At 47.3% G+C, this 15,211-nt stretch overlaps 1 protein-coding gene across 1 annotated transcript; it reads right to left on the reverse strand.

The window, feature by feature from the left end:
* Positions 1-13,230: 13,230 nt before the first annotated feature.
* On the reverse strand, positions 13,231-14,982 carry LOC135394989 (uncharacterized). The gene has a single exon (XM_064626138.1). The coding sequence runs from the start codon at positions 14,980-14,982 to the stop codon at positions 13,231-13,233; it is 1,752 nt and encodes a 583-aa protein (XP_064482208.1).
* Positions 14,983-15,211: the final 229 nt, after the last annotated feature.

Raw genomic sequence — 15,211 nt, forward strand, 5'->3', positions numbered from 1 at the left:
GACGACGACGACGACGACGACGACAGAGTCAGTAGTCCGCCTTTCGTAATACCTGAAACGGACGACGACGAACCCCTAGATGGACATGACAATGCAGACGAATTGCTCATGTGGGAAGGGGATCAGTCGTATGCAGATTTAATTCCTCTGTCTGGTAGGGTTCGAGATGAATCACCAGATGCAAGCCCAGAATTTCAAAACGAAGCTGAGCCTGTCCAGGGACGTAGAATCGTTGAATTGCGAGAACACGTCGTAGAGAATCATCCCTCCGTCACGGAGAGACGATTCCTTCCTTTTTTTGTCACAGATGAGGCATTTGACGGAACGGCTACTAGGTACACGCTTCTCTGTTCCCCACACGACGACAACATCGACGATTTGCGACTTTATCTACCGAGCATAGCTCCAGTAATCACGCGCGTCCTCGAAGCTTATCCCATGCCTTTCAAATTTTGTATGTGCTCGAAGGTGCTCATGATTAAGGACGGAGCCGACGGGTTGACTTCTCATCTCCTCCACGTGAACCTTCACTTGAGAGTGGTGCATAACCGCCAAGAAATCGAAGGCGCGATAAATGCTGCTATCGCAGAGTCCTCGCAACGCGTAGAAAACTATGCGACAGAAGGGTCTGGTTTCACCTCGAACGACGTCCAATGTGTCGACTTAAAACTAACGCGCTTAAAACCGAAGCGGATTGGGTGAACGATCGAGCTTCCCGAGCTGCTAAAAAGAAAACGAAAGACTCTCACAAACGTCAAACTTCCGCCGAATCACGAAAACGAGTGTTTCAAGTATAGCGTGCTGGCACTCTTGCATCCGTTGAGGAATAACCCAAACGATTATGCTAGATACCGCAAATACATGAACCCTTCGAATCCGGAGACGCGCGTAACGTACTGGCCGCCCTGCTTCCCAGTCACTTACGAAGACATTTCCCTGCGGGAGAGAAAAAACAAAATCTCCGTGTACATCTACGTGTTCGACGAGCAGACGAGTTCGATAACAACAGGACGGGTTCCCTGCACGCTCTATAAAGATAAAGTCCACTTGCTCGAGGTTAGAGAGCATTTCTATGGAATCAGAAAATTTAGCACTTTCATGGGACGAAGTGACTACTTTTATTGCGAGAAATGCACGTCCGGTTACGGGACGAGAGAGGCATTGCAGCAACACGAACGTCTGTGTCGCGACGTAAACGAAGTGATTCTCGAAATGCCAAAAGCGGGGGAGTGTGTCTCCTTCAACAAGATACAGTACATGCATCCCTATCCCTATTTCGCGGTGTTGGACACGGAGAGCGTCTTGGAAAAGGACGCACTCGTTAAGGACGCTGTGAGTGTGCACAGGATGAGCTCGTAGTGCATCGTTGTAGTGAGAAGTTGGGACGGAAAAATACTAGGCCTAGATGGCTATTTGGGACCCAACGCGGCAGAAAAATGCTTGCTCTCGCTCAAGCGATTTAGCGATCAAATCGATAGGTTGAACCGTTGTCCCTCACCGTTGGTCATGAGTATGGAAGACCACTTTCGGCACGCGAGCGCTACGCACTGCGAATTTTGTGGAATCGAATTTAACCGACAAACGCGAAAGGTGTCGCATCACGACCACACCCACTTCGTAGAGCCCGGTTCTTCGAATTTTGTCGCGACGCTGTGTGATACGTGTAACCTTACGTGTCGTAATACCAAAGAACTCGTCGTGTGCGTGCACAACCTGCAATACGATTTGAGCTCCCTTCTCCGCCACATGCACGTTCTAAATCTGGGCGAGCCGTGGATCTTAGCTTCGAGTACGGAAAAGATAAGAGGGTTCAACATTGGCGATCTCCATTTCCGCGATACCACGCAGTTTTTCAACCTGTCCTTGTCGAACCTGGTGGAAACCCTGCTCGCGAGCGGTGGCGAGAGCGCGTTTCATTGTACCCGCCAAATGTATGGTGACCGTTTCCGGCGCCTCCTCAGGAAGGGCATTTACCCGTACACCTTCGTCGACAGTTTCGAAGCGTACAACTTGCCCGCACTACCGCCAAAGGAAGCTTTCAAAAGTGACCTGAACGACCAAGAGATCACGGACGAGGACTATCAGTACGCCCTAGAGATTTTCGAATTGTTCGAATGTAAGAACCTCGGTGGTTACACGCGTCTCTACGTCACGCTTGACGCCTGTCAGCTCTGCGACGTCGTGCTGTATTTCAGGAAGATCGCGCTAGAGACGGATGGGATGGATATCATACGCACCGTGTCCCTCGCCAGCTACGCGTGGGGTAGCGCTCTAAAGCTCACCAAAGTCAAACTCGAGCTCATGAGCGATCGCGAGATGTACGAAACGATCGAGAAGGCAATCAGGGGAGGCATTTGTAACAGCTTCCACAGATACTGTCGGGCTAATCACGAGGGGTGCGACGATTACGATCCCCAGCAAGAAAATACTTTTATCCAGTACCTCGACGTGAATAGTTTGTACCCGTACGCGATGACTTTCCATCTCCCGACAGGTGGTTTTGAGTGGGTCGATCCTTCGAGGTGGAGTGAGATTGATTTTCTTAACATTCCTCACGATTCGGAAGTGGGTTACGTGTATGTGGTAGACTTGTTGTATCCCGAAGAACTGCACGCGCTCACCAGGGATTTTCCCCTGGCACCCGAACACAGGTGCGTGGACGAGAACGAACTGTCCCCCTACCAGCGACACCTGAAAAATGCGTTGGCGCTGAACGCCCCTCACACAAAGAAACTCTTGCTGACGTGCTATGACAAAGAACGCTACGTCATTCATTATGCATTGCTCGCTCTGTACGTGAGGTTGGGCATGAAAATAAAACGTGTTCACAGCATCCTCTCGTTCCGCCAAGACGACTTTTTGCGAACCTTCGTGCAGAGAAACGTCGCGTTAAGGAATGCCGCGAGCACGAAATTCGAGAGACTTCTGTAGAAAACCATGTCGAACAGCACGTTCGGTAAGTCGATACAAAATGTGAGACGCATGAAAAGGTACGCAATAGCCTACGACAAAGAAAGTGCACTACGAAAGGCTAGCTCCGTCGACAGTCAGCATTTTCTCATTCTGAGTGACAAGTTCATCTTGTACGAGATGAAACAGCGCCGCATCAAATGCACGCACCCCCTTTACGTGGGCTTTGCCATTCTAGAAATATCCAAAGTCCGAATGTACAGCTTCGTCTACGAGTCGCTCTTTTCTCGCTTGTCGTGTCCAGTGCAATTGATCTATATCGATACGGACAGCATAATTTTCTCTCTCACGTGTGCAAGTCTGGAAGAACAGCTGATGAAGATTGAGAATGAGTTAGATCTGTCTTCCTATCCACCGGACCACCCGCTTTTCAACGACGAGCACGCGAACCAGATGGGGTACTTCAAAGACGAGACGGGAAGTGGTGTTATTCAGGAAGTCGTAGCCATCCGAGCGAAAATGTACAGCATTCTCATGGCTGGTCACACAAACAGATCGCGAGAGCGAAAGGAGTTAAGAAAGACGTGGTGAGGAAACACTTATTGCACGAAGTGTACCGAGATTCTCTGTTCAATGAAAAGATGGTCTCTCAGAAGCAGTGCACCATCCAGAGTATAAAGCAAACGATGTACACCATTTCGAGACTCAAGAAGAGCTTGGTCCCCTACGACGACAAACGCTATCTCGTGGATGCCGTACACTCCTTCCCTTATGGGAGCTGCGAATACGGTAAGCTTTACGGGTGTTTTGACGCGTATCGCATTACGATAGTACTCCCTCTTTGCGCATCACCGGAAAACCCGGAAGAGAGCCCGAGACCGTCGACGTCAGGCATCGAGTAACCGTGGAACAAAGAGCTGCACGCGCATGTAATCGAGAATAAAAGTTCTAGTCGAGACATGCTTCTCTCTCTCTCTCTCTCTCTCTCTCGCAGACAGGAGAAGCACGGGTTATCATGGCAGTCTGGTAGCGGAATGGGTGTACGAAAAGAATTACTATTCTGTCATCATGCTCGTGCAGTGACCCGCGCAATGACGGCGCTGCGATGAACATTCCCCTTTTCTGGCACGTCTGATCATCTCGTTCTGTTCGTTAGATCAGACAAGTCAGGGAGGGTGCAGGCATCTATCGTCCAACTCCTTTGTTTGTATTCAATAAACATGTTTCAGTGAAAGAAAAGACAGAGTCTCGTCAACGTTATTCGGACTGTTTAATGCGTTGCATGTCAATAACTAAGCGGTATTTCAATAAATCAATGACAAAGTTGGCGATGTAGACTGCTTGCAAATGTCGCTGCTTCCGCAGGGCGTGCTTAATATGAGCGATGGCACGAGCGAGAAGGTTCACGATGTCTGCAGCGATGTAGTTGAATTCTGAGTTGGCTAGACTCACAAATTCGCTCATCAGTCCCAGGGGTCCGTCAGGAACCGTTATGCAGACGTTCTTGTAACGGGCGTAGATCCGACGCACCATCTCCTGCAGCGGCCCCGGCGAGATCTCTCCTATATTGCCAAAGCCTACCATGTCTATCACGTAGCGAAAAGCAGTGATGACGAGCTCGTTGCGGGGACTTTCGCTGCTGAAACATTCCTTCTCCACTTCTTCCCAAGAAGCGTGGGTGCGGGAACAATTTTGTAATGAGTGGTAGCTGAACATCTTCACGTAGTGATGACGCGAGCGCGGTGCGCGCTGCCTTTATACAGATAAACGCGCGCGCAAAGAAACGAGAGTGAAACCGAAACTCAGAAGCCACCCGTCGCCGCTAGGAGTGCGCGCGCGCGCAGCGGAGAGCCGAAACCGAAAACACCCGCGGGCGGCGCAGAGGGCGCTAGGAGCGCGAGCGGGCGCATGCGCGGTCGGGTGGAGCAGAGGGCGCTAGGAGCGCGCGCGCATGCGTAGCTGCCGCGGCGCGTCGCCTCAGTCAGTCCAGCTCTGGCTCTCGTAGGGAGAAGGCGTGCGGCCGGTCGCTCCGTCGTCACTTGATCCCTGGCTGTCGACGAGAGCGGACGCTCCGTCGCAGTGGGGAAAAAGGTGAGTGATTTACCGAGAGTTGCACGTTGTTTTACCATGCTCGTGTTAAGCCTTTTCTCGCCGTACGCGAATGTTTAGACTTGTTTAGCGGTGTCCAAGCCTGTTAACGCACGTTTACCGTCGTGTGGCTAGTGGTTCCCGCCATGTGTTAGCCGCGTAGTGTTGTGACGCTGTGGTTAGGCCTAGTCGATTGCCTTAAGCCTTTTCCCCCGATGTGTAGTGTTTTCTCCGTGCTGTTTAGCAGTAGCGGTTAGGCCTTTTCCCCGGGCTCTTTCTTTCTTTCTTTATTTACCCTCAAGTCACATGGAATTACAGAGGGGAGTGGGAGGAAGCAAATGAAAAAAACAAAAACAAAGTTACACATAAAATATGTCGTGCATATATGGAACTAGCTTGCCATCTGCCTCTGCAACCGTCGTGTTCCCGTCGCCCGCACCGGCGTGATTTCTTCAAGATGGCGTTGTTGATTTTCAAATAAATCATTTCCCACTGTCTGCTTCCTTTCTATCTAGTTTTGTATTTCCTACAACCCGAGTTTTACATAGAAAATCCACGACAAGTATTGCACTGAGTCAGGTTTTTCACAATTTAAAAATTTAAATTAAAAAAAATTTAAAGTAATTTTAAAATAATTTAAAGTAAAAAGTGCAATACTTGCCGTGGATTTTCTGTGTAAATCTTGGGTTGTAACTTTACTACTGCTTGTATGGTTGAATATGAAATGAATTCATTTTGGGTGCCTAAGACGCAGCAATCAGAATACAATTGTGAACACCGAATATTGAGCCAGTTAAACAGATACAAGAGATGGCTAGGCACTAAACACAACTCCCAATGAAACGAAAAACAAAGGACAAAAACGGGACGCGAATTGGGAAAGTTATGCGCGAAAGTTGAATAGAACAAGTAAATCACATGCGACAAAGGTCAAAAGTAGAAGCTGACTGGGATAAAAGGGCTCTGAAGCTGAAAAAAACTACGTTTCTTTCTCTTTTTCGTTTTTTTCTGCCACTGACCCTCTACCCTTCCCCAAATAACCAGGCAGGCTACCTTGGTGAATGATACTCCTTGTCGCACTCAAAAATTGTCGGGATAGGCAGCTTTTTGTGCTTGAGCTTCAGTATTAAATAGGGCTGTGCGAGTACTCGAAATTTCGAGTCGAGTAGATCTCATACTCGACTGGACAAATGATGACTCGACAACTTTCGAGTACTCGGTATCATTTCGAGCTCGATTTAGGTCCACATTAAAATCCATCACATATAAGATATAACCTGTCACAACGATTCCTTCTACCATTTGGAAACACGCATTTGGCGCAGCCGCGATCGCTGTCACCATGGCTGTCACAATTCCGCCATCTTCTTTTCACTATTAGCTTCAGCTAACCTCGACTTGGCTACAGACTGAGTAGTGGCTATTAATGGCAAACCGGCTTCAACTGGCTACCGCTGGTCATGGAGGCTTCTCGCACGCGGAAGCGTATCCCACATGGGAGGAGCGCGCTTCGTAGTTTTGTTTGTTCGGCCGGACTGTCTGTTTCGGTTCTACTAGTTCATAAAACTGCTTCAAAGAGTGAAGAAAGTGCATCTGCACACAACCGAAAAGCGCTGGAAGCCTTGTGTTGGACTACAGAAATTTCCGGTACGAAAGCTTCCTTGCCGCGCCGGGGCGATCACCGGTGATCGACGCCGTATGAGCGGCGCTACTCGGTCCCTAAAGTAGATTTGGACAAGTGGTCACATTTGTTAGATACTATAAACACTACAGAATGAGTTTCATTTTAACTTTCATCTTTTCCTTGTGGTAGTGATTTATAAAGTTGGCCCTGTGCCAAGGAGGCAGTGTGGAGATTCTATCTTGGTTGCGACGTCGCGTTCCCGCGGCAGACCTCTTTCGGAAAATGCAATACTCGCATTTGAAGCATATTTGAATTAGATTTCGTTTGTTACAACGCAAATAACAACTATGAATCTGTTAGACAATCAGATATTTGTCCTGCATATGTGGGCATGTATAACTTGCACTATTGCTGTTCTTCCTGTCTCAAAACCAACCGGGACGAATGGAAGAGTGGTGAAATAGCATTAAGTGGTACAACAGGAAAGTTGAGCCTGAAACTAATGTTTTCAGCAGAAATTATGATGTTAATTTCCGTTTTACTCCTTCAATGAACTCTGCCACTCAGTTACATGAACAACATGCAGTGGTAACGTTATTCTCCACAACTCCTTAACTTCTTAATCCAAAGAGTTGACATTTTCAGGTATTATTTTTAACAAAGATTGCCGTGTTTTGTATATTTCAGGACGTGTAGACTGATATTTTTGTTCAAAATACAAACATATCTTCATGAGGTTTCTGCTCTTACACCAATTTTTTGGTGTCTTAAAATCAATTTTAGGAATACATGGATAGCTTCGTTTATGAAACTTACATCATTCGATAAGGGCATTGATTTGGCTACATTTTCCTATATAGCAACATATTTTGAAGTGATACTGTCAGCCACAAAAAAAAAAATATTTGTCAAACCACCGAAAAATGTGTTAAACCACACGTTGTAGAAAGACCAGTTTTCCCACCCATAACTTTTAAATCCTTTATGGTTGCAATATTCATCTAGCAATGCTGCCCCTAGGTGGCACATTGTTTTCATAAAGCTCTTATAATCCTCATTCGTTTCATTTTTTGTTAACTGTAGCACAAAAGAACATTTTTAAGGGAAAGTTGGCCAAAAAGTGGTGCTACAGCAGCTTGAATTTTTATATTTATCTTCCTGTTTCTACACATTACCTATCATTTAATGGAATGCCAACTACTCGAACTCGACTCGAACTCGAAAATTTTACTACTCGCACAGCCCTATTAAAGCTTCTTTCGATTCTGCAACGATGTGAGAACTCTGTTACATTACACTTGTGTCTGGTAGACACGAGCAATATCATGATTAGACAGCCATTGCAGGTCCAAGAACAGAAATTTTGGAACACATTACCTGCCAGATCCAGTATTTCTGCCTCGTAGAATTCGTCATCGCTACCTCTGCCTTGTTTCGAGCACCAGTAAACCATTCGACGGTTTCTGTCAAAATCTGTTTCGCTTTTTGGCCGAAAGTTCCTGATGAGAGGTACAGGCACAATAGCCTTGACAGTGTCCTGCACACAACTGACGTAAGCGTGCATTGCGCAAGGAACACGGGCAAAGCACAGTAACGCGGGTGAAGGTAGAACGGATGGTTTTGAACTGATTATTCAGCAATCCAAATCACACGTGCACAACAGCGAATTGAACCCCGCCATATTGAACCATGCGACAGGAACAGGGTTACCAGAAGCCCAAGCCGTAGCCCGCTAAGTGAGGGCCAGAAAGTAGACAAAAATAGTCAAGTCGGATAATTTGAACATAGCCAAAATAGTCAAACACCTTACGGTCGATTTATTGGTGTATTTATATTAGGTGCGGTCACAAGTCAGTCTTACATGCCTTGCAGAATGCAGAGCTCGATGCTGATGAGGCGACAAAGCATCCTGCAGGAATATCGAGGGACGCCCGTGTAGCGAAGGCAAAATTGGCTGCAGTTCTCAAAAGCCCATACGTAACATAGCAAATACAGCACTGGCACATTTCTTCATCGGAGCCGCCCCCTGTTAGATATTAGGAAGAGATCGAACAAGAAACGGGTGACTGGCTATTCTGTTAATCTTTCAGTATGTGTGTTTTCTCCTTTTCGCTTCTAGTGTGTCGTCCCAACAGCGAAATGTGACACCCCGGTGTTCCGTAAACTTATGTCCCAAGCTGTACGCGTTTGCGCGCGTGTCTGCGAATTCCGTAAAACCATCTGTGAGGGCCTGAACACCCGATGTGAGCCACACTAATGTTATGCAGCGGCTTACATAACGGAAAAATACAAGACGCCGACTTTCTCCGGGGTGTAACGCGAAAGGTTGATGAGAAACCGTCGAAATACTTTGTATCCCACTCCCTGAAATCAATATGTCGGCAAGCTTTTTGACATCGCACGATGCCAGCGGCTATTCTTCTTGATTGTGTTTCTGACATTCCTGACTCTGGCGTTTTTATTTGGGGAACTAATACTTCCCAAGCCACGATGTTCTACCGAATCATCTGATCCGGTGGACTAAGACCTACTTTGTTATTTTTAATCATCTGATCCGCAAACCAAACAAGTCAGCTGCGGACGCTGATGAGGAAGCCCGTTCATATGCTTGGGATGTGATGGAAGTGGAAGGCGTTACTGGTGGCAAAAACTTACAAAACTTTACAACTTTAATAATGTAGCTTATGTCAGTATGCACGCCATTCAAAAACCGGACATCGATGCAGGTTTTATAAGTGCTACGGAAACAAGAATGTGATCGGGATTGGGGAAGTATGCATTTGCGTGAAAGCACGACCTCTATTAATCAGGCCATGCATGGAGTCCCAGTTGTTGGCTGTTGAGTGAAATTGCGTGTATTCGTATGGCATGCCAGCTTTGATGCGCACCGTGCAAAGTAGTCCAGGCAGAAGCCGATCCATGATAAGGGGCAGCCAACAGGACATCGTTATCATAAACAAAATCATCATAATCAGTTCGGCGTAGTTATGGCGGTTTTTCGCAGTTTGCGGCTGTTTTGCGCTTTGTTTAGCTCATTACACCACGTTTACCGCTTGCTGCATCACCTTGTTCAATAAGCTACGGGAAAGGTGTTGTGTGTTGTGGTCTCCACTATAGCGATGGCAACCAACGACGACGCATGTACATCTTGTACACCGAAGCGTCGGAAGGTGTACCCGGATGCCGACTCCCCTTTGTCAGTACCAGTGTCAACGTTACGTCGCAGGCTTGCCCGCGAGGAAAGGTACATTTCCGCAGGTCGGTTGCGCAGTGACCAACACGAAGACATTCCAATCGTACTGAGCGAAAGCGGTGAAGGCATATCCACAACGTCTTCTGCACATGCCGAGGAAGCCCCACTTAAAGAAGAGGGCCGAAATGAGGATGAAACAGAGAGCGTTAGTTTCACCGAACACGACGACGAGGACGACATGAAGCCTGTGGGAAGATTGCCCGAGGCTATTTCCCAAGAATAAATTTTCACAACATGCCTTGATGAGTTTGGCACAGAGAGGCTGCCACATTCAACAACTACGAAAGCGGGAGCTGTTGCGATGCTCATGTCTATCGTTGTATCCAACGGCCTTACGTAGAAAGCGTTAGGCGATCTCACTGGATTCATTAACATGCTGTTCGAACCGGAACCAAACGTCCTGCCACGAAGCAAATATCTATTTCGGAAGCTGTGGTCGCGAAAAACCAAGGAACATGCTAAGTTCTATGAGCTGTGCGCGACGTGTGACTCCATCTTGGGCAAAAACAACCGAACAGGCAAGAACTGTGAAGTTTGTGGAGAAGAAAGAAAAGCCAATGGTGATAACCCATCGCTTGTAATGTTTAGTATGCAGAAACAGCTGAGATATGTTGTGGAAAAGAACAAGGACGAACTGCACACAAACATCACCAGAAATATGACATCCGGTTCAAACCCCGCCATTATAATTGACATGACGTCTTCCGCAGGATACCTAGCTTAGAAGAACTCAGTTGGGCTATGTCATGGCGATTTGACATTGACAATAAACACCGATGGGTCGCCACTTTTTGAATCGTCCAACACCTCCGTGTGGCCGATTCAGTTTGTTCTAAATCAGCTACCACCTCGCACTCGCTTCAAAAACTGCACTCTTGCTGGGATCTGGATCGCGAAAAGACATCCAGACATGTCTGTTTTCCAGGCAAAGTTTGTAGAGGAAGCAAACAAAACGGGTCCACTTCTTTGGGAGAAGGATGGGCACCACTACACATCACGGATGGTCGTGGTTTGCTGCGCAGTTGACGCACCAGCACTCAACATGAAACAGCTGTACTCAACATGAAACAGCATAATGGATACAGTTCCTGTACCTGGTGCCTCATAACGTGTGAATATGTTGACAGTAAGTATGTTGTTCGATCATACTATTGCCCATGAGCTTGGAGCAAAGAATAATGAACATTCAAAGAAAACACAAAAGGGCAAAAATTGCAGTCTTGGGGTTGTTAATTTGTATGGCCAGCCCCAGCATGTCAGCTCCTTCAGTATTTTCTCTGAGAGACAAAACTTTATGTGCTGTCAGAAACTGCAAATTCATGTGCATATTGTTCCAGATTGTGTGCGCTACATAAGCAGTCACCCCGTGGAAGATAGGACGTCTGCATTGGTAGTTCGAGATTCTCAGCTTGCTCTCGAATTTGACACTGACATCAATGGTGTCAAAGGACCGACATCGTTAATGAACTTGCAAGGTAACCTGTTCTTTAAGGCTGGCTCGCACGTGCATTTAAACAAACTGGTGCCTCAACCAACATGCCCTGAATGTTATAGCAGCGGTGTTGTGGGAGGGGCTCTTCTTTTCGAAACAGTACCTGTGGTAGTGCAATTAGGACAGAGAAAAGCTTACACAAGAAACAAAGCCAAGCGGAGCATAACTAATTTAATTAAAGTGGATACAAGCTTCCGTCAAAGAGAGTTAAAATCACTTCTCCCACATAAACCTTTGAAAGAGGCCCTCCCACATTTTTTTTTCTGGCTACACCATTGTCTTCTAGTGCACTGGCACCACTTTTATTGTGCGAGAAAATGCATATATAGGGGGTTAGTACATTTTTAGCAGATACATGCCATCATATCATAATCAGACATACATTTTCTCGTCGCTTCTTCCGAACCGGTAGGCTGATTGACATGGAACCTAATGCACTCAGGCTTGTGGTGCGGTCCACATAATTAACCAGGATGAGCTTATAATTGGGGTCATTTGTGTGGGTCAACAAACAAGCAAACCTGACAAGTCAATCCAAACAAGCTAACCTGACATGACCCTTCGCGGCCACTTACCAAGCATCGTAGCAGGCATTTTTACCACACACTATCTTAGGCACAAACTGACCGCGAGACGGCTGTGACCACTTGTCAATATGTTGCCTGTTTCATCTCTTACACTATGATATTTTGCGTTTTCAGGATTTGACCTCGTGCGCGGATGCAGTGTTGAATACATGCATTCCGTGTTACTCGGTGTGACACGACAGCTCAATGACTACTACTTCGGCTCATCACACTCTTCGGAATGCTATTATATAGGTATTACAATTGCTTCGTTGATTGTGTCTGGGTCTGGTGAAAACAACCGTCTTCCTCTCTTCACAGCCTGAATTCACAACTCTTTTGTAGGATACCGTAGCGCATCTTACAGTGTAACGTGTTTTAACCTGTTTAGGCTCCCGCACCCACCTGACGAAGGTCAACCGTTTGCTCCTCTCCATAAAGTCGCCACACTGCATTACAAGGCTCCCGGGAAGTGTCACTGATCGTGCTCACTGGAAAGCCTCCGAATTGAGAAACTGGCTGCTGTTTTATAGCATTCCATGTACAGCAGATGTACTACCAAGAGAACACTGGAGGCATTTGGCCAAGCTCTCCGAGGCGGTCCACACCCTTTTAGGAGAGAAGATATCAGAGCGGGACCTTGCTCGTGCAGGTAAAAAGGAGGTTTATACTGAGAATCTGGAACTCACGTGGTCTTATTTCATAGGAACCAAGAAGAAAAAATATCGAACAAAAATTCTGCAAAAATTTGATAGTTGTGTTGCTAGTGCAGACCAGGGGCTGTATTTTTGTCAAATTAATGCACTTTTCTGATCTCAATGAGGACGTTACTTAGTTGCACACATTTAATGAGAAGGCTAAACCATACATAACTCAAAGTACGGTAAAAAGACAGTCTTCATAAGCGGGACGGGAGCCACGTCGGCTTCGCTCCATGCATCAGCACAACAGTCCCAGTTCCAAAATGAAAACGAAGAAAGCTGCTGCTACAATCCGCGAAGGGGCGCTACCAAATATACACAATAACTAAGACAAGCCTGTAGAGGCAGCACACTCCCCGTCTGGTATCTGAAGATACCACGAATTCCCCAACAAGCATGTAAATGTTCACCGTTCATGATCACTTAATAAAAGGAAAATTTCACAAATGGGTCTCTGGAAAACCTTCACTAGTCCGTTCTTGTGGATCTTAAGCTCTACCTTACGCACCCTCCCGTCAGAACTGGGTAGAGTCTTGATAACGCGACCCATAGGCCACTCATTTCTCTCGGCATCCTTGTCCTTCAGCAAGACAATGTCACCTTCTCGGACGTCTCGTTGAGCTGTTTGCCACCTGCGACGGCCATTGCAATGTTGGAAGATATTCCTTCCTCCAGCGGTCCCAAAAGGTGTTGGCCATTGACTGCACTTGTTTCCAGTGCCGTCGGTAGACATTGTCATGCCCAAATTCTCTAGGAGGTGGAGGGTTTCTACCCGTCTTCTGAGTGAGAATCATACTTGGAGTCAAAATCGTTGGGTTTTCCGGATCTGTTGACACCGGAGTCAAAGGTCTGCTATTTACGATCGCTGCGATCTCCGCAAAGAGTGTGACAAGCATATCGTGTGAAATCACTGACTTGTTCGTGCCTAGAAGCACAGAGTCCACGATGCGACGAACAATCCCAAACATGCGCTCCCAAGTACCACCCATGTGAGAGGCGTGAGGGGAATTGAAAACCCACGCGCATTCTTGAGTTTGCAGATATTTGCCAACATCATTGTGGCCAGGCGACGCAGTGTTGATCTTCAACTCTTTGCACGCACCGACGAAATTGGTTCCGCAATCAGACCGCAGCAGTTTAACCGAACCTCTAATAGACAAGAACCGTCTGGGAGCGTTGATGAAGCTCGAAGAATCCATCGACTCAATGACTTCAATGTGTATCGCACGTACGGACAGGCGAGTAAACAACACAGCCCACCTTTTGCTATGTGCGAGTCCACCTCTAGTTCTTCGCGCTTTAACCTTCCGTGGTCCAAACATGTCGAGGCCCACATAGGTGAACGGTAGGTCCATGCTAAGTCTGTCTCTTGGCAAATCACCCATGATTTGCTTCTGAGGTCTGCTCCTCAGTTTGCGGCATTTGACGCACTTGTGAATCATCGAGCCGATGCAGCTTTTTGCTCCCACAATCCACAATCCTGCCGCTCTGACTGCACCTTCAGTGAAATGGCGGCCTTGATGCTCAACCCTTTCGTGATGGCGTCGGACCAGTAGTGTAGTAATATGATGTCGACGGGGCATGATGACAGGGTGCCGTTCGTCTTGGTCAAGTGTCGAGTTGTGAAGTCGTCCTCCGATTCTCATGACACCATCCTCGTCCATATAGGGGTTCAACTTCCAAAGTGGGCTATCCCTTGGTAGTCTGTGCTCATTTTGGATGCATCGAATCTCACTCCAGAACATTTCGCCTTGGACGGTTCTGTAGACGAGTTTCTTCGCAGCGGAAATTTCTTCATTAGTCCGGGGCTCGAGGCAAATGTGCCAGTGTCGACAGGACACCGATGCAGTATCACCCCGAGAATGAAATGAGCGAGCGATATGCAGAAGGTTCGCTATTGTTCGAATGAGAATGGTCCATCTCGAAAACCGCACGATTCTGTGAGCACCCAGCCGATGCTGCGACGACACGCTGGTAGCAAGGGTGGTCACCACAGGACGAACCTCCTCGTCTGCCTCAGGGTCTATCAATCGAAACGTTTGACATTCGAAATCTGAGCCCGAGTCGTCTGTCTTGTACAAAAAGCTAGGGCCAGTTAACCCCGTTGTCTTTGCAAGGCGATCAGCCGATACTGCCCTTGTGGCAATGTCGGCAGGGTTCTGTTCAGTGGGAACATAATTCCACTGTTTGGGCTGACATGACTTCCGGATCCTTTCGACCCTATTGCTTACGTATACGTAGAACCTCCTGGACTCGTTGTATATGTAGCCGAGTACCACCTTGCTGTCGGTGTAGAACTTCACCTCGTCAAGGCAAACGTCGAGCTCGCTGATGATAACATCAGCCATTTTCACTGCGAGCACCGCCCCACACAGCTCGAGTCTTGGAATTGTATGTCCACGTTTCGGTGCGAGCTTGGCTTTCACGAGGATGAACCCGACATGGTTATGACCACGAGCATCTGTGAGTTTTAAGTAAGCCACGGCAGCAATGGCTTTTGTTGAGGCATCTGAAAATATACAGAGCTCCTTACGACACGCAGTGGCGAGAGATATACCAAACTAGATACGATGTATC

Source organism: Ornithodoros turicata, chromosome 1, assembly GCF_037126465.1.
Source record: "Ornithodoros turicata isolate Travis chromosome 1, ASM3712646v1, whole genome shotgun sequence".
Taxonomy (NCBI): Eukaryota; Metazoa; Arthropoda; class Arachnida; order Ixodida; family Argasidae; genus Ornithodoros; species Ornithodoros turicata.